Raw genomic sequence first — 26,813 nt, 5'->3', positions numbered from 1 at the left:
GTGTTGCCGGGATTTTGAATGAATGCAGACTTCCTTTCTGCTGGCTGTGGCTCAGCGCTGCTCTCGTCAAACTACAGACACACACCGATCATAGCTGCACTCACAGCACAGAGAGGAGCAGGGGGATGACTGGAACACATGCACATAACACAACCCGTTCCCATCCGTGAAATACGGCCGCTTTGTATCTAACAGAGCTAAAGGGGGACTTGTGAGTCTGTATTAGAAGCCGAGAGGCGTAACAAAGCGGCGGTATTTGACCACCTGAACGGGCTGCACACCCGGGAGGCTGTTTGCAGATGCCCAAAAGTGTCAAAAGCAAAATAATAAGAAAAGAGATACCACCTCATATTTCTAGCGGGGCATAAGTGATGATTGAGAGGGATTATTTTTGGATCAGTCTCAGTCTCAGTTCTCTGTTCTTTGTTTGTAATATTTCTGAGGTCCAACATAGGATACATGTCTCCATCTTGGTAAAGGTTGCCTGATTGTGAAAACATCAGGATCAACGATGGAAATAAGGTAGAACTTCTTCCTATTGCAAATCAAGTCTGATATGACGTATTTTTAAATTATAAATCTATTAAAGTCAATAAAACAAAGCTGCGCTTAGAGGCATTACAGGTAGGCACTGTCATTATATCAAGACAACTCCAGTACAACCAGCAGCTCTGTTCGCAAACAACGACGTCACTCACAGACTGTGAATCCTTGCTGTTGTCTCGAGACCGGTTCTTGGCCAGCCTCTTCTTTTTCTTGTGGAGGGGGCGCGACTCCAGGATCATCTCTTCCAGCTCAAAGGTCGGGTCGCAGTGGAGGCGGCCTTTCTGTAGGAAGGAAGGCGAACACGAGATAATTAGAAACACAAACACTCACACACAGGGTCATAAATCAGCTGCATTATACAAGGAGCCACAGAGTGCACCAATGCATAGTGCACACACTGGACTGAACGTACTGAATAACACACATGAATGCATTATTTAGTTGCTACACGTGCTCATTACGATCAGCAAATATGAAGGAGTGCATATGTGTGCTTTTACTGTAAGTGTCTATTTGAATGTGTGTGTGTTGATATCCGATTGTTTCACACTAACATTAGGAACAAATCCGGCCTCCATCTTCTTCTCGTTCACGGCGTCCCAGTTGACGTCAGCGAGGTAGGGAGATGTCTGCATGTCAGACAGGCTTGAGTAACGATGCTCTGGGTTCACTGTCAGTAGCTGGAAGGAAGGGACACACACACACACACACACAGCAATGTCACCTACATAATGTCACCCTCCGAGTAGCAATATCACCTTCACAACTTCTCTTCTCACTCGCAGACACTCTCTCTGGGAGGTGAAATAAACTCGACAAATTGCAGGTGAAAAAACAAAACAAAAATTGTTTCTTTCCTTTTTATTGTGCAGTTCACATAAAAAGATGTGACACACTGTGCGTGTGTTTGTGTGTGTGTGTGTGTGGCAAGGCTCTGTGAAGTCAACATAACGAGCTAAAAATATTGTGTTGAATTTAATCCTTCCTGGCCTCACTGAGACTATCTCGCCATAAAAACTTCCACATTTGATATTAAAGATTTTCACTACTACCAAAGCGTTTTCACAGAGTCGTATCTTTCTCAGAGGAACATCGTCAAGATAACCAATTAGCCGCTGCTGCAAAGACTGGCATTTCTCGTTGATGCTAAGTAATAAAACAAGCTCACAACGCCGCCTAGCTAGTTAGCCAGCTAGGTTAGTAGCATGTGCAGCCTTGTTAAGCTATCTTTACAAGCATGTGCATGAATATGGAACCCCGAGTATTCAATATTAAATAAATAAATAAATAAAAAGACATTATGGATGCTGTTGTAATTCAACACAGTACACACATTAAGTAACCTTTCCTAGCTTAACATAACTACGAACGCAACTTATCTAGCAAGCTAACTATATATATATATATATATATATATATATATATATATATATAATATGTATTATATTTATATATATATAAATATATCAAATTATGTATGAAATAAAATAATACAAAATACATATATATATTTATGTATTATTATTATTTTTTTAAACTTTGTATATGTACACCTGTATGAGCAGTTTTGTAAGTACATACTGTTAATGTACGTGTTTTCTTAAATTAAAAAAGAAAAGAAATATGAAATAAAATTTGACACAGGCTTTTGAAAAATAATATATATATAATATATATATATATATATTATATATATAATGAAAAAATAATGAAATCCAGTAAACCCTGTTATTATGAAATAATGAAATGCATTTCACGATCATGAGCTGAGTTTTGATTTTCTTTGATTAGAATTTACAAATTATTGGCTCATTTATTTATCTTAGGCAATTTATTTATTCCGAAATTCCTTGTTTATTTCTGTATAATTATGTTGCATCAAACTTCAACATGAATATCAGCTCAATTAAAACCCTTACTGATGTAGTAACCAACAGGGGGCACTGTTAATCAAATCAGCCACTCATCAGGTTTTGATTCAAAATTGTTTCAGCGATCAGCGACCGATGAACGGCACACATGATTGGAGTCACTTACTCCAGAGAGGAAATAAAAACTGGTTGTGTTTTTAATGGAATACCATCTGTTTCATTTTTCTCCTCGAGGGTGAACACTGGCAACAATAACGGGAAGTGGCTTTTGTTGTCATGTTAAGTCTTTTCCCGTGCTTTATTTTCTTCCTTTTGGTCACAGGTCGATTCGGTTTTCTCCTGCAGGGCCAGTTACGTCTGTCTCAGTGGAGTCCAGACACGGTAATCGATCAGCAGCAGAGCGGAAGAGACCAGCGCTCCGTCCAGGACGCTCAGTCTCTCAGACACTGAACACATGCACGCTCTCCTGCTCACACTTTCACTCTGCCAAAAAATATCCTTCCTAACAAGTCACATTTTCTGTACTCGTTGTTTATACTACATAAATCGTGTCTTAAAATGAGTGAGGAAATACTGCCAGAGGGGATTAGATAATTTGTTTCCAGCAGAGTTTCACTTGTTCAGATGACATGTTGACACCAAACAGAATAAAGTAGACGATTATAACAAGAAAACTGTTGAGCAGATTTATTTCCATTCGACGCAAAGGGAATTATCTCATCCAACTGGCAGAATTTCAGTTGTAAGAACAGTTTGAGCCTCAATATGAGGTCAAATGACTTGTTATAATGAATATTATCAGCAGCAATACACAGGTTGTCACACATATATCGCTTCTCTCTCTGTTTCTGTGCTTCCATCCCTCAGATTCCCATCTGTCGTTTTTCTTCTCCTTTGCCCCGAGGGTCTCGGCTCATCCTCCCTCCCTCCAGCTCCAGTCCCTCTACTCTACCTTCATCCTCTGTTCCTGTGGCTTCAGTGGTTTTTACCTCAATATGCACCCCAATTTCACCTCTATATCCCCCACTGCTCTGCTTCCCTCCTGCTCCTCTTTACAGGGAAGACCATCTGTGTCCAGGCAGAGGGGTCAGGGTTCAATTTACTTAAACAAAAATATAACCTGAATCTCAATAAAATAGGAGAAATATATTGCAATTTTTTGTCCACATTCTTTCATTAATTTATTTTTTCATATATTTACAGTATGCTTTGGTAACCCTATTTTAATTATCGATTAATCTGAAGATTATTTTCAAGATTAATTGATTAAAGAGGACATGTTATGCTTTTGTGCTTTTTCCCTTTCCTTTAGTGTGTTATAGAGTTTTTTGTCCTTGTAAAAGGTCTGCAAAGTTACAAAGCACAAAGTCCACGCCAAAGGGAGTTACTCTCTCTCACAAAAAGCTCCTGAACTGCCTTAAACGTCTTGCTTGAAGCCTGCCTTTTTCTTCCGTAACGTGGTGATGTCACCAAGTAACATATCTGCATAATACCTGCCTATCGGCTAGTTTGACACGCCCTACCATAGACTTTTAATAGGAGTAGAACGGACATCCACATTCAAATCAACGTAGCAGGATGGTCAGAGGGACGTCCATTTTTATGTGTACCGTTGCCATAGCGACGGGCTGACTTCCGTACTAAACCGACTTGCGGCAAATCGCAGACACACTGAGTTGAGGTTTTGCAGTAACGACTAAAGGAACAGTGGAGTAGTAACTTTATGAAGCATAGAGAGCCAAAGAAACTGAGTCAAATTTAACAACTTAATGCTTCATCCACACTCTTATCACAGCAGAGGAAAGCACAGCTATCGCCAGACGAGTGACAATTTTCTTCGGCTCGTTTTCTGTAACCAGTGTGGCGTTGAAGTATGGTGGAATTAGCAAGCTAGCTAGCAACAAACATCGGACGTTACCGTTTTTTTACTAAACCTAACTAGGTAGTTCTGTTGCATTTTTGTTTTGTTTTGTTTTAAATTACAACGTTAATCGTGATTAAAACTGCGACCGCAATCTGGGAGAAAATACATTTCCCTTAATCAATTATCAAAACAGTTGCAATAAATTTTCTGTCAATTGACTGATCAATTAATCAGCTAATCATTTCAGCTCTAGAGTTGGAGTAAAATAAGTCCACTTTAGCCACCTAACAACATGCACATTTGTCAAATGATATCCATATTTTCAGAGTTAATGCACACTGCCAAAAATCAAGAAGATACTGGCTGCAGAAAATATAGCAACTGAAAAGAAGTCAACGCATCCACACCATCAAAATCCTAAACCAGATTATCTTGAGTAAGAAAAAAAGAGTCTGAGAAGTGAAATGTTCAGGGGCATCTCAACGTAAATCGAAATTCCATTGCCCCAATTTCATGATGCTTATCTCTCAGTGCGAAAATATTTCCAGGTTTTAAACTCTGAGGTAAATCCAACTATTTAAATGAAAGAGCTGAAAGTAAATGACACCCCATTGTGTCCGGCTCACCTTCCTCAAGAGGGAAACCAGGTCCTTGGGCCAGGCCGGGCTGTACTGGACACTGACTGTACTGAAGAGCTGAATCAGGGACTCCACAGAGTTACTGGCATGGATGTCATAGGGCCTCTGGCGTGGAAACACAATGAGAAAAATAGGATGAATACACAGATAAGGAAGAGAAAGAGGAGAGGGGATGAATGGAGTTCAGATTTGCAACCTTATAACATAAAAACTCCCATGATGACTTACCCATCCACGCAGCACTTCGAAGATGGTCACCCCTAGTGACCACCAGTCTACATCAAAGGTGTAGCCCGTCCCCCCACTCACAAAAGAGTGGAAGATCTCTGGGGCTGAAAGCACAAACACAGAATCACTTCTGGAGCTGGAAAAGCTTTTCAAACCGCTGCTTGTACATGTGGTAAAATACAAAAAAATGAAATGTTCCTTTCCAAAATGTCAACATGTTTATTTTCCCTCAGCTGTGCTGTGTAATCAAAAGACAAGATGGGACTTTTTTGCCTCGGCTTTTCAGAAATAAACACGAGATCTGTAATTTCTATCATTTAATTCACACAAGTGCCTCTTAAGTGCTGATGAGCGAGCAAAAATATGTTTAGAAATCAGCAGAGTCTAGCACCTTTAGCAGCACTCTCTAATTTGAACACAGTGTGTCTACTGTAAGCTTGTCTCATATTTACTGAGGTTATCTTCCCACTGTAGCAATGTCAGAAACAGCTTATGCAAATTAACTAAACTGTCTCTTCTAAAGGTACATTTGAGACTACAAACTACAGTTTACTGTGTCACAGCAATTCTCCTATGCCAAGAATACAACCTAGCAATCAGACATGATTGACAAGATGGTTGTGATGCAGCTTGCAAAGCAAAGTTACCCATGTAGGGCTTGGTTCCAGCTAAGGCTGTGGCTCTCTCGCCGTCCTTTATTATCGTTGCTATGTTGAAGTCCGTCAGGTGAGCGTGACCTGAGAAAAAGCAACCACAAAATCCATCACAACTAAATCCATTTTCAGTGTTTTTTGTGTGTGTCGGGCACACGTCCCTGACTCCTCTGACCTTGTTACCGTTGTGACTCATTAGTAGCCTGTAGGGTCATTTTGTGTCCTACTTGTCACGATGGACTCAATCTCACTCTTATCTTTATACTGTGCACTTAAAGGAACAGTGCAGGGGATCTATTAGCAGAAATGGAATTTAAAATTCATAACCATGTTTTCATTAGTGTCTGCCATGTTGCACAGCCGTGTTTCTACAGTAGCCCAGAACGTACAAACCAAACACTGGCTCTAGATAGGGCCTTTCGCATTTTTACGTTACCTGAAGGCCACCGTAGTTCTCCGACACCCTTGTGAAACTGCAGTAGCGTGAGCCGCAAAGTGCAAAACTGTGGCACCGCCTGTTATTATGGTAAGGATGGAATCTGAGCGAGGCCAACGGCGGTTTTGCACTCGGCGGCTCACGTTACCGCAGTCTTGGAAAGGGAGGAGTGAGCGTAAGGGTACTCAGTTGGTTGCAACCACACCACTAGATGCCACCAAATCCTGCACACTGTACCTTTAAAAGGTTTTGGCTGTGATGCAATTTCCACTTTTCACCTGATCACAAAGACACTAAGATACGCAAATGCGCAAATGCGTTATGGACACATATATATAAAACCTTTATTCAATCTCATTTAGATCAAGATCTCTTTTGCAAGAAAACCTGATTACAACAGAAGAATTAAAAACAGTAATAAGACACACAGCCTGTCACAACACAAGCACTTTCAAACAGCATCAAAAACAATACAACAGACATTTCTAAAGAGTTTCAAAATTCATCCAATGTGATGAGATGTTGGAAGTTTAAAAATCATTTGCAATTTATATAGTGCAAAGAAAACTGGAAGGCGGTCTTCCCCAAGTATTTACTGGTGGGGAATCAAGAGGTAACCAGTTCTGGGATCTGCTCTGATGAACAGTAGCTTGTGATGGTGATTCGGAAATGACACAGTGGTAAACTGCATCGTGTATGGATAGAAAAGAAGACGTAAATTAGAATCATGGGTTCTTGAGAATAAAATACATTTAGTCTCATCAACATTTAGTACAAGTTTGAGGATGTCTGAAGAATGTTAAAAGCACACAGTAGTCTAGACACGGCTTGAGGTGGAGAAGATTGTATCATCTGCATAAACATTGATATCATAAGTCTGTCAAAGCAAACAGTTCACATCCTTACCTTGCTCATCCAACAGGATATTGTCTGGCTTGACATCTCTAAAAGGAGACAAAAACAGACACACATATCAAAAAAGATTTGCCACATAAATAACCTTAATACGGAATAACAATCTAATGTTATATCATAAACAACACAGTCAGGTTTCCATTGAAGTGTAGCTCAAATTTGAACCATATTAACATGCATTTCAATTCGCTACTGTAATGAGAATATTAGTAGTCGGCTGCATCAAGATACAGCTGGTGGTGCTAACTGTCCGGTCAGGTGCCAATAAACCACATACTACCATACTATTCATATTATAATTATAATATTCAAGTATACTTTACTACAAGACACACCCCCTGAGATAACTTCTGGGATTAATGTACTTATTTTAACCCGAACCATGATATCTTCCTAAAACTAACCAAGCTGTTTCGAGTTTGCATATTTGGAACGTTTCTTTTTTATGCCAGAGGTTTTATGCCTGAGTTCTTTTATTTTCATTGAAAATGGGCATGAAAATAGGTGGATGGAAACACACTCATTGAATTGTTGCGGTTAGTAAAAGTGTCTCAGATTCAGGGCATTTGCTAAATCCCTTATTTGTTCCTGTAGTTCTCAGTTAAATCAGAAACACATACTGTAACAGTGCCTCAAGTCCTATAGATTGTGGTCAGGTAGGAAAGAGTGCGATAAGATGTGTACACTATGTGTGGATGTGAAACTCTGTAGGAGGTGTTTTTAGGCTCATGAATGTGTGAATTACTGTACATGTTGGTGCAACATGTTAAGTGTGTGTGTGTGTGTGTGTGTGTGTGTGTGTGTGCGTGTGTCAGGTGAGAGAACGAGAGGGGGAACATTTTAATTTCCTGCATTTGAAACGTTGCCAGAGCACATGAGAGCACAGCCATCACCGATCCCCCTGGAGGCTCTCGCAGGTTTGTCTGCACATGCTTATTACACCGGGCACCGATGCAACGCACAGACACATCCAGGCACACACACACACACACACACACACACACACACACACACACACACACACATCTCGACATTTCCCAGTCCCTCCAAGCCCTCCGCAGGCAATTAACAGAGCGCACACAGCTTATTTAATTATGCCGCACGTCACGCTGGTGTGGAGAATACACACGGTCCTCAGAGAGCATCCACCCTTCCCGTAGGACGCATTTGCTCGCTGTGGCTATGCAACGCTAAACTGATGCTAATATCATCTGCCAAATTCTAGGAGGGGAGTAGTGGAGGTGGTGATGGTGGTGGTGGGGGGGTTGTCTGATCCAGCAGTACAAGGCTGGAGGGAAATGTTCACATGTTCACAGGAGGAAGCCTGATGTGAGTGCCAGCTACAGCATCGTTCTATTTTGTTTGATGTAGAGAAAAATTCACTTAACGTTTCATTCATTTTGCAGCGAGCACAGAAATGCCAATCCAACATGAAACAGCACGGGAAGTGGCTTGTTGTTTTGCACAGGGAGCAGTTTTAACATGTTGAGTGTATGATGAAGACGACTGAAGCAACCTGGCGATCTGCGCAGAGAGGAAACAGGGAAGACTCTCCACTTTTACTTCCCTTCTTCTCATAGGACCATTTTTACCTCCTTGGGCATGGTGGCAGCTGACTGTTGCTAGGAGACCAGAGACCCTTCTTCCTTCAGTTGGTGCAACAAAATAATTGTATAGTATTCTGCTGTCAAAAACTTACAGGGTGGAACAAAATTGTAGAGCTGGGGACGGCCACGGATACCCAGGGATTGGATTACGCCTCTGAGAGGAGACACAATTGTGTCAAAGGCAGAACAGCTGATGTCAAGGAGAGGTTGAAAAAAAAAAAATAGAAAAAAAAGCACAGATGAGCAACATCTGTCACCTGCTACAAACGGCAGTTCTGAAGTCCGACGTCTTTGCCAACTAGGCTACCTGTCATGTAGTGAAACGTGGCAGAGTGACTGGCTCTTTGAAATTACGATCACATACGCTTGTGATGACACACAAACAGCCCACTGCAAATGTAGAAGATTTGTAGAATGAAATGCACATAAAGATATATATACTGTCTATGATGTCTGATGTGTATATTGTTTATTTACTAATGCTTGAATCTTGCTTTTGAAACACACTTATTGGTTTTCTAGTAGTAGTAGTAGTATGGTAGTAGTATGGAACCAATATTACACGAATTGCATACTATTTCCGGTTAAATATTACAGTATGTGACGCTGGACACTATATTTCCCACAATGCAATGTGGTAGTGACGACAATGTTCATAAAGGACGTTGACAGACAGCTCTGTGACATAAATAACGCGTCACTGTAAGTGTAAGATTTTACTTTGCTAGGAGTAATATATATTTCAAATTATATCAGACTTCGATTCTCACAATCCGTTGATTTGGTCACATGAGTTTGGCGAGGGTTACCATGGTTACACGTCTCCAACTGGCAAGGAGGCTCTCAGGAAGTGACGTGATATGTACATGCTCAATACGTCCGAAAAGACACATACTACTGTTTATTCACACCTATTGGGTATGTAGTGCATAGTATGTGATTTCAGACGAGTTTTTTCTTCTTCTCGTTGTCACAATGTGGTTGCCAGGCAACCTATGCACTTTTAAATGATAAGGCACACTTTTTTAATTACAGCAAATTATTTCGCGGACCCCACTTTGAGAATCACTGGTCTACATTGTAATTTTATTATGTTGGTCTAGTCTGTACACATGACGTGTATTGCATGCCTGTCCGTCCTGAGAGAGGGATCCCTCCTCTGTTGCTCTTCTTGAGGTTTCTTCCACCTCTCTGTTTAAGGGGTTTGTTTTGGGGAGTTTTTCCTTATCTGAAGTGAGGGTTGTACTGTAAAGGACAGACGGTGTCGTATGCTGTACAGATTGTAAAGCCCCCTGAGGCAAATTTGTGATTTGTGATATTGGACTATATAAATAAAACTGACTTGACTTGACTACGCTGTTGTTTGAAGGAAGAAATGTAGCCCAAATGAGGTTTGGAACAAGGTTCAAACAGTTTTTCAGCCATCTGCGGCACTAAATCTGCAGTCTGCAGGGATCCGGCTCTTTCACTTACTGGACTGCACAGACACATACCGCTGCGCTCAGCATATTTGGACAAAAAGCTGCGGACAGCGAGTCCCACCCTGGTTGAGGATGATGGATGGTAACAATTACGAGAACAAGCATTAGGGCTATCTTTATACAAGGAAAGTAACGGAAATAAAAACAGGGATGCCCAAATGCCGAGATAAGGCAATACCTGCAGGCCACACCAGGACTTCAGATAGTGTGCTTGGCTTCTTTCGCTTGTGTGGTATATTTCTCAGTCTAATACTTTTATGTTATCTCTACTTATAATGCTAATTTTGACTTCTAGATAGAGGATAACGAACACATCCTTCCTGATGCTGTGATCGTGAGTGCATGGATACAACAGCTGGTACAAAATGGTGCAAAATAGAGAAAATGTAGAGGGCACATGTTCCAAAATAAAAGCATGACTAACCCTTCTACTATCCTGTCTAGGGAGCTGTAGGGCACCTCTGGAAGAATAATGTAGTGTCATCTGAGCGGACGTGGTCATAACCGGTGAGGTCGAAGCGGGAGCATTAGTCAACAGGACATGACGAAGACGAGTTTAAATATATAAATCTATACAAAGACACTTGAGTCAAGTTTACAGCCTAAATAAGTGCACATAAAGCTAGTTAGAAAGTCACCATGACCTTGTGGTTCTGATACACCAAGAGTGCTTACACAAAGGAAAAAGCTTATTGCAGCGTTCCCTCTGGAATAGAGAGGAGATAATGCACTTGCGCAAGTCGTGATGTTAAGAAAAGGACCCTTGACTTTTCCTTAAATTCATTTTAGTGTTTGAGTTCCAGCTCAAAGAGTCAACCATTACTTTCATAAATCACCAATAATAACGCTGCGAGCTGGAGAAGCAGAACACAATGAAGGAAACCTCTTGAATACTAAAAGTCACAGATGCAACCTTGAGTTGATATTCAGAGTTCTTTCAATGCAGGAACACATCAGTGCTTTGAACTGAGGTTTAGTATATTTGATGAAACAAAATATAATGATGTAATGGCCTGACACTGGCTGTATCTGCTAAGTATTGTGGGCAAAACACTTTAATGGGTGTATTTGGGAGTTTAATGTGTCTGTTTCTCTCTGATCTGCTGTTTTGAAGATTGAATCAAAACCCAGAAAATAAGACGTCTGGTCCCACATTGGGAGTGTCAGTCTTTTTAATGTGTAAGTCATTTTATTCAGTGTAAAACCTGAACGCCAAGGACCTAAAAGAACCCATGCTACTAGGGCTGTCATGATACTAGATTTTCACTATATGATTATTGTGGCAAAAATAAGTCACAATAACGATATTATCATAATATCTATTGAAAATTTGCCGGAAAAAGAAGAATAATGCTCAGTCAAATTCATCTTTAACTTTGTTTATTGTGTGTTTTGAGTCTTTTATGACAAATTAATTACATTCAAAATACAAGTGTAGGAAGGTGGAGAGCGAGTCTGTAACAATAACTGTGTATATAAGATGATTTAAAGATGCTAAATACAGGATTGAGAGTATTTCTATTGCCTCCACCGAGCTCTCAACACAGGGAGCTAAACAGCTAAAGGTGCTACCAGTGAAAACAAGGCGAAAGTGCTGACAGACATAACAGTGTTTACCAGAGGGGGAACCCGACATTGGGTGCTATGCTTCTGCGTTGATGCCGTCAGTTGGGACACCGTTATTAGCTGTAACCGCCCAACATAATGTCAGGCAATGGTTCATATGATATCTCTCGAAAAAGTTATTCCTCCTTTTTTGTTTGTTTTCCTACAAATGTCCAGCAAAATGTGTCAATTTCCGCTCGTTGCATGCATACAGTCTTTTCAAAATAAAATTCCGTCTTAACAGGAAACAGCTTGTTTAGGTTTAGGCAACAAAACTACTTAGTTAGGTTTAGGAAAAGATTGTAGTTTGGGTTAAAATAAATCCAAAAGTGGCGTAACTTAAGTACAGAAGTTACGTGACAAAAGCTACTTAGTTATGTTTAGGAAAAGATTACGGTCTTAGTTAAAATACCTCCAGAAGTGGCGTAACGAGGTACAAACAGCGGTCTCCTGGGTGAAAGTCTGCGCTTGTCTCTCTTTATATTTCACGTTTCAAAATTATGTGGATTACGTAGAAATGATTTTGTGGAATTTATACGAATCACAGTGCATTTTTACATGTCCGTGTTTGACTTTTGTCACTTTTCTCTCAAGGTAGTTGACAGGATAGACTAGGGAAAGATGTGTTTCTTTATAAATATCCACAAAAAGGCTTGGAAGCTGCCTTGAATTTAAAAAATAAAACCAGATGAACGTGTACCTATGGATGATGTGCTGGTTCTTCAGGTAGTCGAGCGCCAGTGTCATCTCACAGAGGTAGAGTTTGACAGCGTCCTCGCTGAACTGGACGTTCTGCTGCAGGTGGTAGCGCAGATCTCCTCCAAGCAGGAGGTCCACCACCATGAACATGTCCTCCTCGTCCTGGAACGAGTACCTGGGAGCAAGGGGGGGGGACACAGTGCTCACTCACCGTCCAGCGTGGAAAGAAAACACATGCTATACGAACAAAGGCAAAGACTGAGCACACAAGCACATACAGTATAGGGGCTTGTGTGCTCTTGCAAGCAGTACACAACGTCTGCAGACACATATGCATGTTTATAGAAACCCACACAAGGACAAAGGCCATATCTACGAGCTACGACAGGAGAACATGCCATATTCATGCTTACGTCTAAACAAATACCGTTGAATCAGCGACCTTCATGCATAATACATAGTTATACTGTATATGTCAATGAATGCTTGAGTTGGTTTCTGTTGTGCTTCCCGGCAGGCTCTGAATGTGCACAGTTGACGGTAAAAAAACACTTATAACACGTCTTTGAAGGAAATGCCAAAAGAGAGAAACTGGCTGTTGAATTAGAGCTCGAAAACAACCCGTCTTTGCATGATGTGACTTAATTGAAGGCTGCTCTTGGTCCGCTAAACATTTTCGTCAATCAGGCTTACTAATCATGCACTTCAAATTAAAACACAGCCTCTCAGTGATCGGGGTGGGGATTTGTAACACTCCACTCCACAATTTCTGCCCCAGACACCGAACAAAACATTAAACCACACGGCTGAACAAACTGTTTTTGTACAACAGAATCTAATTTCTCATCCAAGAAAAAAGCAGAATAATATCTTAATAGGCCCCCTGTGCCAATTTGCAGAGGAGGGAAAACAAACTTGGTGGTTTCTTCTATCAAACTCGGTTTAATGCGGTTGCAACTGAGCCAATACTTTATATTTTCCCATTAAAGCTCTGATACTGTGCCGATATTACTTTTTTCATAGCAGCAGGTTCCCTCTGTATCTTCAGGCTCGGCCCTGAACACTCATGGGGACATTGTGATTGGCCCTATTCAGGTGCAATTTCCTGCCTCCGTATAAGTGAGAAATGAGGCCTGCAGAGCGAAAATCATTCCATCTCTTTGCACAGATTGATGGCTCTGCCTCAGATGAAAGGACTATTTCTCTTCTCCTAAAACGCCACGTAGATTAATTGATGAAAGGGCCTCGACTTTCATGTGATGGGATAGATAATGGCACACTCTACTGACTCTGTGAGCACAAAAACATCACATTTAGCTTTGTATTAACATCAAAAAGTTTTCCAACATTTCCTCTTTTTCATTACACACCCTGCCAGCACTGCAAGACAGTCCTGTAGCATGCACTCAATAGACAATAGAGCCACCTACATGAGACACCGTGAACCAACCTGCCCCAACCTCTCAAATATCAGCCTCACTATTAAAACACAGAGCGGCCGCAGCAGATGGCCGGCCCCCAGGATGTTGTTGTTGCCGTTGGCGGGGACTCCTCACTGTCACCTTTTTATCACCTCATTGTCACAGTCTGATTCACAGTATCCAGCTGACAGATGAGGCGGCACTCGCTATCTCACTGTTCCACAAAAACGCTTTTCCCAAATCCACTGCCGAAATATCTGGGCTCCCAAGAGAAAGACTGCAGCGGCTCGGTCTGGTTGTCAATTCATTCCCCCGCTTTCGCTGAGGTGACAAGGAGATGTCAGATACGGGCCGACAACGGGAGCATATGAAAGCTCCGGCGCTGACAAGCCTCATCACCTTTAAGACTCTCGCCAAGGATTGGGACAGGGAGGAAACGCAAACTTATTCCCCATTTTTTGGGAACACTTCGCTCCAGATAAACACAATGTAAAGTCCACCAATTTGACAGTCCTGAAACTCAAATAAAGGACTCTTCTGCTGTCTCGGAGCGGAAAGGAAAACTGAGTAAACAATAAAAGGAAGGGAAAGTGACAAGTACAGTATTAGTTGAAGGGCACTTGAATCCATCCCTTTTTGGCACTTATTGATATCTTGGGGTAAAGGGGTCAGTATGCTTCAGACAATTTTTACACTTTTCCCACTGCCCACTTCATGTAGCAATTGCCCAGATATGTGAAAGTATAAAGGGTTTGAACGTCTCTCTCAAGCTCCTTTTTTTCCTTCTTCATGCGACTACTTTAGGGCTGCAACTTACCATTATTTTCATTGTCGATTAATCTGTCAATTATTTTCTAGATTAATCGATCAGTTGTTTGGTCTATAAAATGGTGAAAATGTTGATCAGTGTTCCTAAAAGCCCAAGATGACGTCTTCAAATGTCTTGTTTTGTCCAGAACTCAAAGATATTAATTTTGTTGACATAGAGGAGTAAAGAAACCAGAAAATATTCACAAAATATATATATTTAAGAAGCTGGAATCAGAGAAATTTGACTTTTTTTCTTAAAAAAATAAATACTTGATAACTAATCAATTAATTAAATACTTCCATCATGTTTCATCCGTACAACCAAGTGTCTCTACTCCGTAACATCATGAATGCTGTTGAGGGGATAAAGTGTGTGCTGTTATCCACATTTTGAGAGGTCATGGCGTCCATGATGGCAAGCTTTTCACCCCATCATTCTTTTGCCTTTTGACGACATGTTGTACGATCTAGTTAGTTTCTAGCATATTCTGGCATTAAGCAAAGTAGTCCAGGCTTCCCGCTCCCTTTCCACTTCCTCCAGCATGTTCCTGAGGGATCCCAGTGTGTTCCTAGGTCGGATAAGATATACAATGTGAGCATGCTCAGGGTCTACCCTTGGGTCTCCTCCCACATGGACATGCCCGGAATACCTTTACAAGGAGATGTCAAGGAAGAATCCTAATCAGATGCCAGAACCAGCTCAACTGGCTCCGTTAATATGAAGGGAGGGCAGCTCCACTCTCTTTCCAGATATCCTCTTCTCCTCATCTTTCCCCTCAGGGTAAGGAAATATAATTTCACACGCTGGTATTCAAGGACATCGTCTACTTTAAGGGGATGGTATAGATTGGGGATGACAGCGAGGAAGAGAGATGAAATGTGACAGGTTGTGATCTACATTCAGGCTGATGATTTCGTCAGCATTAGGCTTTGAGTCATTAAGAACGAACGCATAGAACAGACATTTCCAGCAATCATCTGCGTCTGCATCAATCACGGGAAAAGAAGAATAGATCACATTATGGCTACTTCTCTAACCTGTTTGTTGGAATGCAGAATGTAGCTCTACATCTCCTGAAGAGTCCATGAACGTAGAACATGTGAGGAGATCTTCCATCCATCCAACTATCCATTTTCTTCCACTTATTCGGGAGCCGGGTCGCGGGGGCAGCAGACGTCCCTCTCCCCAGCAACGTTTTCCAGCTCTTTCTAGGGAACCCCGAGGCATTCCCTGGCCAAACAAGATATATAATCTCTCCAGCGTGTTCTGGGTCTACCCCAGGGCCTCTTACCAGTTGAGCGTGCCAGGAAAACCTCCAAAGGGAGGCGTCCAGGAGGCATCCTGATCAGATGCCCAAACCACCTCAGCTGGCTCCTTTCGACGCAAAGGAGCAGCGTCTCTACTCCGAGCTCCTTCCAGATGTCTGAGCTCTTCATCCTATCTCTAAACCCAGAGTTATACCTTCTAAGTCCGCAGCTACGGCGAGTACTGGGGTCCGTGTGATGCAAATTTCGTCATCAAAGGGTGTAGGTGTAGGCTCTGTGCGGACATCCGCCTACTGGCAATTTGTTGTTACAGGTCCACACAGCCACTACTCTACAAGATGTAGCTTAACGATCTACTAAGCATGTTCGGAGCACATTCTCCGAGTGGATAGTATAAACAGAACTACTAAGCGTCCGTGGTGTCTGCAGCTGTCCGTGTATGCATAAGGCTGAGCCCAGTTATCCTACGAAAGAAGCTCCATTCGGCCTCTTGTATCCGCGATCCCATTCTTTCTGTCACTCCCCAAAGCTCATGACCTTAGATAAGGATCGAAACGTATGGGGCCGGTAAACCGAGAGCTTTGCCTTCCGTTCCAGCTCCCTCTTCACCACAACGGTCCGATACAGCGCCTGCATCACTGCTGACACTGCACCGAACCGCCTGTCCATCTCACGCTCCATTTTACCCTCACTCGTGAACAAAACCTTGAGATTCTTGAACTCCCTCACTTGGGGCAATGACTCACACAGACTTGGAGTTACTGACTCTCATCCCAAACACTTCACACTCAGCTGCAAACCGCTCCAGTGCGTGCTGGAAGTCACTGAGGAGATCTTGACTACTAGGTAAAGTTAGCTAGCAGCATGCATCATTCTATCTGCTTGCTTGTTAGTTTCGCTCTACCATATGATACAAGATGCAACCTTGAGTAGAGGTAAGTCTAGTATTCACTCTCCTTTCAGTTCTGTTTGTTTCCACCAACTCCTGAGGGAAATATTTGTCTCTTCAGCTGCTAAATGCTCCACTACATTCATTAGCAAGTCACTAACTGTCTGCTGTTTGGTGCTGGGCAGGTAGCGTACAGTTGATAGGAGCAGTGAAACTGAACCAAACGGTAACGTTGCGGGCTGTAAGACCAAAACAATGAGCTGGAAGAAAATGAAATGCTCTGTAGAGCTGAAGGGAACTGCAGAGTCAAGTGTCATTACATCTATAGTCAATATAAAAAGATTGACTAGTGCAGCTTTAACTATTTTATGAATAGAGCTTCACTGTAATGGGTCAAAGTAATGTTTCACCACTAATCTAATTTTATGTGCCCTCTGCAGCTCCTCATACTGAAAAATTAGCACAATTTACTGAGTGGTGCTTTACAATGAGCACAGACGAATTGCAGGTCAAACCCTTGAGCGTGAGTGAATGCCTGGCAGTAATCTGGCGTCTAGGGAGAGCTGTTACTGTCCAAAAACAGGAGGAGGCCATGTGGACAGGACGAGGCTGCGACAGTCACAGCGACTAAGAGAGGAAGGTTAGCCGGCTGGAAGGAGTACAAGGAACAGGCTGAAATAATCAGGCCACAATGACAAATGGGCCCAGGGAGGCAGGGAGGAGAGGCGGAAGAGGAGTTTTGAGGAAAAAGGCGACAGAGAAACAAGAGCTTGTGATTCTGTTGGCTCCAGTTGGTCTGCAAAGTTTCGATGGCCTACATAAAGTTGATGATAGAGATGGGCTGGCTGGAGCCGGCTGCATGACTCAATCACAAGACACCCCCCGCGTGGTCCGCTGAGAATGCAACAATGGTGTGAGTGAACGCTGCCTCTCCGAGACACAACACCTCCGCTGGCCTGCTTTCACAAGGTGCACTTTCAAAGTCCTACAAAAAAAGTTCTTCTTTAAAAGTAGCAGTAGAAGTCCTTCAAGGCTGCAAATCCAGGGCAAAATAATCTGTGAAACAGAAACAGATGATCCCGTATTTCGCCTTTTATGACGATGATTTAAGGCTAAGCCCCCTCACAGAGCTTGTTATATCTGCTGACAGAGGGTGTAGAGGCTAATTTGTTCCACAGTCTCCTAAGGCCTTGTTCCATGCAGGCCTGAAATCAATATTCCTAATGGAGGCTGAGCAGGACACGGCACATCCATCCTCGCCACTCCTCTCGCTCGCTTTCTGACTCCGATGAAGGGACGGACAGTAAAAGGAAAGCCGTACACCGCTCCTGACTCACCACTGTTTTGGTTTTGAAAATCCTTTAAGACGATCCCAAGGGACTGTGTTTAAAGCTCTAACTCTTTGACGACAGCCGCTGCAGCAACCCTAGCTACCCTCTGCGAGTTGTTTTTTTGACAGCACTGTGTGGCAACGTCCATTTGGTCATGATTCACCGCTGCGTCTCTCGGCCCTCGGGGAGAACGGGTGACGACATTTGAGAGTGATCCGTTGTGATGTAACGCTTAAGGCGAAAACCTTGCTTTTATAATGATGTACTATACTCCGTAGACCAGGGGATCCATCGCTACGCCCTAATGCTGGTTATTCTGGGTGGGGAGACACGACCCCTGCACTTGGAGGTGCGAGGGAAAGACGAAGTCAGCGTCTTCTCATGTGTCACAAATCCTTACAAGGATTTGTGTGGATTTGGTGTGTGCAGTAGATGATAGTTAATTTTTCTTCCTCCGAGGTAATCCATTCAGCGTAGCGCCGGCTCCTACACATCATATCTACGCGGCGAGGGAATGGTCGCAGCAATTATTGTGGGCTGCAAAACTTGACATCCGCCCAGCTTAAGGCAGCCTTTACCCGGCTGATGGGATTCAGTGTGGGCTTTCACAAGGTTGCCTCCTAATGAATTTTCTCTGCAGCTACGGACGGAGCTGTTCAAAAGCACAGCGGAAATTCAGGATGTCTCAATGAAAGCGAAAGCTTCAAGACAGAAAGTGTGTCTTTGTGTGTAGGTAAGAGCTGCAGGAGAACCTTACAAATCCTCTTAGTCTGCACATCTCTTTTTTTTTTTGTTGACAAAACAAATCAATGCCAAATGCTTTCTTAGCGCTGCCGTGTGCACCCCTCCTCTCTACGTGATGCTCGCCCTCCCTCTCTATGTGATTGCAGGAATCATTACTTCCTCTGACAGATGTTTGGTGTGTTTTCCCACATTCTCTCCGAGTGTCTCTATGGCTCCCTCCTGGCACGCTATCAATAAAAAAACACTCCTATGAAGCTTTATCAAAGCTGGTGTTGCTCGTGACTTGCATCTTCATTTTTGTTTGCTTTTGAGAATAAGCAGTTCCCAAAAAACACAGCTGGTCTATCTCACAACCATTAATAACACGCTGAAGTGCCAAATTGCCAGGAACCGCAACGCTCGGTGTTTGACAAGCCTATGGATATACTGGCAACAGTCTGATCTACAGGGAATTGGTTAAACAACATACCCGCGCGGTGAACCAATTAGGATCCTAGTTGTTATACAGTAAGAGAGACGATGGGAAGATGAAGCGGTGTTCTCATCAGTCCTACCTCATTACCTGCCCGGCGGCGATGGCGTCCCAAGCAGCAGCTAAATGAAGCAGACAGTTTATGCGATGCATACAGGTGCAACACATAACAATGCTGTCATGTACAGATGCTCACAGTGTCTGCGTAAACTGGGGTGGAACAAACCATAGACTCCAGCTAAAATTTGATTTCCTTTATGTGTCACTGTGTTCTCTTCTCTCTAGCACAACTTTTCTTCAATTATAATTTTTTTGTGCACAGAGAAAGCTCAATACAGGAAGGCTTTAGTCCCAGAAGAGCATCTTTAAAGCAGTCCTGTGTTAATTAATTTAGTTGATGAGGATGGAACCAATCCAAACTGTATTTTCCATCAGCTTCTGACTGTAGGTTTGCACAATTAGACTACCAAAAATGGTACTCTATAGACACGTTGTCACTCTCTGGTGGCTTTTGCGTGGGACCAGTCTGGTGATGCGATTACTAACATCAACACAGCTGCTCAAGTTCAGGGTCTGAGCGCGCTGCACTGACAGATTCATACAGTATAACAGCTGCATCCAGACATTGTCACACAGCTGTTTTTAACGTGCCGTCCCTCTCTTGTCACACAGTCTGATGGCGCTGACAACAGACTGTTGAGGATGTGCCTTTGCTCTCTGTAACCCCCTAATGCTTCTCGAGAGGGCCAGCCAAATACAAGAAGGCAAGCTCTGAGCAAGTTGAGGGAGGGGGGACACTACTGTTCAGAAAAACTGTCTAAAGGCCCTTTGAAGGGTCGGTTCATCCCAATTACAAAAAATTAAACAAGCAAGCAAGCGAGTATAAGGGGGCGTAATTCAGAGACAAAGATGAGTTTGCAAGCTTTAAACATTGGATTAAAAGTTGCCAGCATCAAATTGTCCTGTTGTTGCGTGTTTGGTTGTCAGAATCGATATTCCAACAGCGTACTCAAGTTCTACAGAATCTGTCATGGTATTGACGTTCTGTACATGACCACAGATAACGTAGTTGGAAGAATCTAGTGACCTGCATGCTCATAATTTCTCGCTGGTGTGACGTTACACGCTTTCTCCACCAAATACAATGTATATATCTGGCCACTGATAATGTTTTCTACCCACTCACTAATGCCACACAGATCTGGAAAATACATTTGTTTAGGTTGCATTTGCGATCTTTGGTGGTTAAAGCCCTTGCATAGCTTGACAAGCTATTCCACTTATGTATGTCATCACTGTTTGCAAACTGTAAAAGGATCTATTGTATTGGAGCGAAGGCAGAAATATCAAATCCTTGGCAAATAAAACAAAAAACATTTGCATGTGGGGATATCACAAGAGGTTCATCAGATAAGATGTTTTTTTGTAATTAGTTTGAACTGACCCTTTAATGTTTATAACATTTTCTATCCCCACTGTTATACTTATGGATGTACTGTAAATGAGAATATGTGGATTAATCAGAGCAACTAAGGCTGTTTGCTGAGTATGTGAGTGTTACATTTTCTGTACGGGGGAAGCTGGCGTGTTTTCTATACGCTCCCAGGGAGATGGACAGGCCCTTTTGTGGAGCATCTCTGTGAAGCCGACTTAGAAAGCAGAGAGAGGAGGTGTGAGGTGTGAAACTTCTCATTCCCACGTAGCTGCAATGATACAGCTTAGCATCTTTATCACTAATGGGCATTTGAAATAGTGCTGGATGCAAAGTATGAGAGAGAGAGAGAGAGCAACACCGCAAACTAGAACACAGAAGGCTTTGGCAGTCGTACACTCCTGCAGGGAATTATACTATAAAAAATACACAGGCCTACTACTGTACGCTCATTAAAATGCCCTCCGTTTGTTCTAGCAGAGTGGCTCCTCTAGCTGGCAACAATATCCCGTTGATTAAACTTAAACCATTCACAACTTGATGAGGGAATGAGCTTGAGTTTGTCTTGGTTCATCAACTCGCTATCTACACATAATCGATCCATCATGGATTGCGCGAATAACAAAATATCCTGCCGGCGATTGCTGCAGAGAAGATAGGCACGTGCAATGTCAGTCTACCAATTACAGACGAGGAGAGTGCTTTGTGTAATATGCCGTGAATGCCGTGCCAGGTCCCCAATTACATTTAGAAATGTGTCCCGCTCGGAGATGAGCGTTGAATAATGAAAGCAGCCTCCGTTCACCCACATATCAGACTCGAGGGAAGAGTAAGGTCATTTCGAACCACAGTAATTATCAAATGTGTGCTTCATGGGCTCAGAGTCAAAATTAATATCCCAAAATATCTCTGCTGTGTAAATTATTTCTTAAATTAAAAGGCTGTTGGTTTCTGGAGGGAAATGCGTTTCAGAGCCTTAATGAAGCTAACAAAACTTTCCGCTAAGTGCCAAATGTAGAAAATAAAGCATGCAACACTAACATAATATTTACTTAGAGTACATCGTTTTTTAGAGTGAGCATGCACTCGTCTACTGGGAGGGTAAATAAATATACAAGATGCACAGACAAGACAAAGCAGGCGACCGACACAGGCAGTGCAGACCACATTGAAAGTGTAAAAACATGGGATAGTCACCAGAGATTTACTAAAAAAACATGTTCAATTTCCTGTAGGATCTCAAGCTCTCTAAAGACGTTTCGGACCTCATCTCTCTCTATGCACTGCTGCTTGTTCATGTACTTCATGGCGTACATCTTCTCCGTGTCCCTCTTTTGCACAATGCATACCTGCAGCAGGGAGAAGGGAGAAAAAGAGGGAGGAGAGAAAGAAAAAATAAGCAAATTAGTACAAGAGAAACATGTATTTAGATAGTTTGCATGCAAAATCTGCATGTGAATTCATAAAGGCAACAACACAGTGCTAATTGCAGAATTGTATTGGCAGGGAATGAGAATTACATCACTGCTAAGGTGTCGAAGCCAAGTTTCAGCTCCACTAATGCGGCCATGACGCTGCTATGCAAATGAAATGTTTTCAAAATAGCCCACAGCATCTCTCAGCTGTTGATTAATGCTGTTGTTGAGATAGAGGCCCTATACCGGCGCATGAAACGCTGACACGCCGAGCACCTCTAATGAACTTCATTCAGAAGTTTGTGGCAGAAACCACTTCCAAACAAATCGCCTCATTATTTATTCATGACAAGTTTTGTGGCTTTGTCAGGAAGTGTCTGCGAAAGGTCAGGAGCAGGACGGCGCTCCAGAGAGGTCAGAGTCATTACAGTAACATTACCGTGACAACCGCGGTCATTAAACGGATCATCTATCTGCTGCGAATCCTGCCTCGGAGACAAATAAGGAAATACATCTTCACTCGTTCTGTTTTTCTTGTGTTACCTTAAGACCAGATAGCATTTTAGGGTGCTTTCACAAGCCACAGTCTATTTGTTTAGTTCAAATCAGGGTGAAATTGATGGTTTTGGTCTGTTTTCTATTTAGTCTGATTCGGTTTCAAAGTGCACAAATTAAAACGGACCATATAAAAAAATTAAGTTGCTGAGGGGTGTGTACGAAGGAATGAATTTATGTTTTTCGTCTCGAGAGCTGCTACTTCTATGCAAGGAATTGCAGACTTTGATATATTGGTGTTGAAGTGTTTACACTTTGACTCAGCACTGATCTACTGTGCACGCGAATCCCTTCTCCTCCGGTTTATCTCCAATGACTTTATAAACGTCACTATTGTGGACTTTATTTATTATATTCTGTATGTTCTCTTCGGCCCAGATGTCAATCAAACATCGGACTTCTGCAGAAGTCCAGGTCAGTCGTCTCCCACTCACGTTAACCTGTCGTATACCTGCGTCCATCTCAACAAATGCCCACGCAGGCAGCCTGCGTTTTGGTTTGCTTGGTCTGCACCAGAGTACGATTACTGCCTTCACAACTGCCCAAATGAACCGTACCAGGGGTTGAACCGCACCAGAGTTCGATTAAAATGGACTAAATGTTGGCTTGTGAAAGCGTCCTTGATCAACTAGAGCAGTGCCCGTTCGGAGTGTGGCCATTTAGAGCACATTGCCGATTGCTTGGCTTCCGGTATGCCAAATCTTTTTTCCTAGGATCGCGTCATGACCAAGGGTAACGTAAATAACATGAAACACAACTATTCTTAGTTTCAGGTGATTATACACTTACGAAAACATGAAAATTATATTTCATTCCTGCTAATAGATCCCAGAAATGTCACACACTGGCCCTTTGATGCAGCCTTTAAGAATATCATATGAAATGTTACACACTGTTCCTTTAATACTGAACATGCCACGTGTCCAAAGTGCACCAACTGCAACACTGAATATCCTTGGGTCCCCACCAATACACCCACCAAGTGTGAAGAAGATTTGGATGAACAGTTCTCGAGATATGCAAAGGACACACACACACACATACACATACACATACACACACACACACAGATTCTTTGCTTTATACAGTACGTAGATTAGATGGATTAAAACTGAAATGAAGAAGGATATGAAAGGTTTGGATAAATACAAAACTCATATGCCAAATGTATGTTGAGAGAGCTATTGGTGCTACAAGGGGATTGCTTTATGGCCAGTATGGAGAGGAGGAATGAATAATAACAACCAATGACTCTCATCATTCAGTGCATATGGCTTGTGTATTAAAATAGACTTGAAAAAATCTGAATCTCTCCTTTAATGTGGCTTCACAGCCGTCTCCAAAGGGTGGTAAGATCTAATTTGCATGACTGTTGAGCAGGGATACCACCAACGCTCAATACTGTCAGTAAAAATGCCTAAGTGGGCCAGAGGGAAAACACAGTACAGTGGCATCAAATACAAAATGACTAACAAGAAAACGCACAGAAATATTGGTATAGGTCTTTATTTCTTTAACAAGAACCCTGGTTTTCCTTAACTGGGGAAAAGAGGATTAAGAGAAATCTGGTTAACTCAAATTAGATTTCTAATGGAGACAGATGATTTCTGACAAAGACTTGAGTTGAAAGTATCACTGTGGCAGCAGGAAACATCATTACTCATCCTGGAAATATGCCAGTCTTGCTTTAAAGCTCTGGGAGGGCGTCTGGGTGGAATTTCATTACCAACCACCTGCAAGAAAACACACTACCTGATTTAATTTCTCCCATTAACCTGGCTTCTTGCGTGCGTGTAAACACAGCGACTGAGAAACCCTCACAAAAGACAGGAAGTTCACATCATTATTCACTGTCAAAGCACTTCAGTAATAAATCCTAAGCAGCTGTTTTTGGCCTTAAAAAGTGTCCCCGAGTGTAGCACTTGACCATCCTGTGAAGCATTAAAAGCTAAACAGCCCCCTGCTATTTCTTCTATAGACAGAAGGCCCTAGCTGGATTGATTTGTCCACCAAGGCACAGGTCTCCTCATTACAGTCTGAGCCAGACAGATGGCTGTTTTACACGGCACTCTGGCCCTGATGCACTGCAAAAAATACCACCCATCTCAGCTGGTCATTTTCTCATTTGCTCAGTCTTTAAGTCATACAAAAGACGAGGAAAAATGCCAATGGGGAGAGAAAAATCTCCCTTGCTTCCATGCTGATGGATGTTTGTGCAGCTGTGCATATGCATGGTTTGACATTTTTCATCTTGAGTTACTTTCATTTTGTCTCCTATATTCAAATTACCTCTGCATTACAAACAAATCATGAAGATTATTGAAATCTGGTGGATTTTATTCACGTGATTGAACGGGGGGGGGGGAGGAGATTTAAAGAATGAACACCAAAGTAAATGAGGTGTTAAAATGAACATTTTCCATGAGGTGACAGGAGGAAATCTATTACTGTGTAAAACACCATCTATTTAACTGTGCTCATGGTTTCCCCTCAAGAAGCACAGAGCTCAGATGAGTGCCAGGTCTGACTTGGCTGTCTCTCCTGTTTCCTCCGTCTGGATCTCCTCCAAGCCCAGATTCCCCCTACTTCTGTCACATTCATTAGCTCATCACAGCTGAAATTCATCAAACCTGTTCCTCCTCCTTCACAGATTACACTGAAGAAGAGAGTTTTTCTATTAGCTGTGCAGTTTTAAAGTGATAAATGAGGAATTACCGCTCTAAATTAGTATTGATTAGTAATTTTCGAACAGTTTAAACAACAGCAGCTTCTCATTTCTTGACATAGACTGTCAATTCTCTTGGCTGAAATGGCAACATTTGCTAGATTTAATCAGCTTTAACTAACTAGCTAATTAAGTTAGCTCCATGAGTTGGTTGAAAACCAGAGGGCAACCTCCAGGTCTGAGAAGTGAAGCCAATGCTGAAGTGCCTTCCACATGCATTCTCTCTAATAGCCAGCAGGGGGCGACTCCTCTGGTTGCATAAAGAAGTCTGATTGTATAGAAGTCTATGAGAAAATGAGCCTACTTCTCACTTGATTTATTACCTCAGTAAACATGAGTTTATGGTCTTAATCGCTAGTTTCAAGTCTTCTTCAATACAGCATGATGTTCATTTAGTAAATTATGGTCCCATTTAGAGTCAAACAGGCCATAAAGCAGGGGATGCTTTAGGGTGTGGCTACCTTGTGACTGACAGGTTGCTACCACAGCGTTGTCCTGTCTGGGAGTTGTCTGTGTTTTAGTCTTAGAAATGTAACCCTTTCACAGTGTGTTTTCAGTTCATGAAAGTTAATATTAACATTGTGGTCACCTAAAAATGTCTTATTCAGTGTTCGGTTGTACTTAGCTCCACCCTCTAGTGTCACTTCTGGTTGCAAAAAGCCAAGATGGCGATGGCCAAAATGCCAAACTCGAGGCTTCAGAATGGCAGTCCACAAACCAATGGGTGACGTCACGGTGACTACGTCCACTTATTATATACAGTCTATGTTGAAAATGCTGTCCCCTGCTGACATTCTAATGTTTCCGGCTTTATAATATACACTTTTTTTAGCTACAAAATGACATTGATGTACACATAAATACATAAATAAGTATAATTCAATAATATAATATTAATGGAAGGCTGGTGATAGGTAGTAAGTAATCCAGTACTTAGACTTTTTGCTCTTGTATTGTTATCAGAATTATTGTCAATACCAGTCACTGCAGACTTTTACTGTCTGATGGTTTAAATACTGACACAGAGGACTTCCCATATCCCTATGAAGAAAAGATATGATTCTGGGAGACAGCCAAACATTTTTCAATTTAAAATTGAAAATATTGCTTATTGCCTGTTTAAATTTTATAATCCTGCTTTTGGATTTCAAGTCTTACTATCAATTCAACCATACCTCCTTTTTAGACTATTTTTTTAGCCCTCAGCATG

General features: G+C 42.1%; 1 protein-coding gene across 1 annotated transcript in view; it reads right to left on the bottom strand.

Moving 5' to 3' along the window:
- Positions 1-26,813, bottom strand: part of stk32c (serine/threonine kinase 32C) — an 83,923-nt gene that overhangs the window by 8,963 nt on the left and 48,147 nt on the right. The window contains exons 3-10 of the mRNA XM_074646898.1: positions 22,106-22,257; positions 12,545-12,718; positions 7,143-7,180; positions 5,795-5,884; positions 5,148-5,251; positions 4,908-5,024; positions 1,101-1,226; positions 699-827 (exon numbers count right to left, since the gene is read on the bottom strand). Of these exons, the coding sequence (XP_074502999.1) occupies positions 699-827; positions 1,101-1,226; positions 4,908-5,024; positions 5,148-5,251; positions 5,795-5,884; positions 7,143-7,180; positions 12,545-12,718; positions 22,106-22,257 (930 nt within the window). The remainder of the gene's footprint in view (positions 1-698; positions 828-1,100; positions 1,227-4,907; positions 5,025-5,147; positions 5,252-5,794; positions 5,885-7,142; positions 7,181-12,544; positions 12,719-22,105; positions 22,258-26,813) is intronic.

Source organism: Sebastes fasciatus, chromosome 9 (genome assembly GCF_043250625.1).
Source record: "Sebastes fasciatus isolate fSebFas1 chromosome 9, fSebFas1.pri, whole genome shotgun sequence".
Classification (NCBI taxonomy): domain Eukaryota; kingdom Metazoa; phylum Chordata; class Actinopteri; order Perciformes; family Sebastidae; genus Sebastes; species Sebastes fasciatus.
Note: the sequence above shows the minus strand (reverse complement) of the source record. Positions and strands in the feature narration are given on the sequence as shown.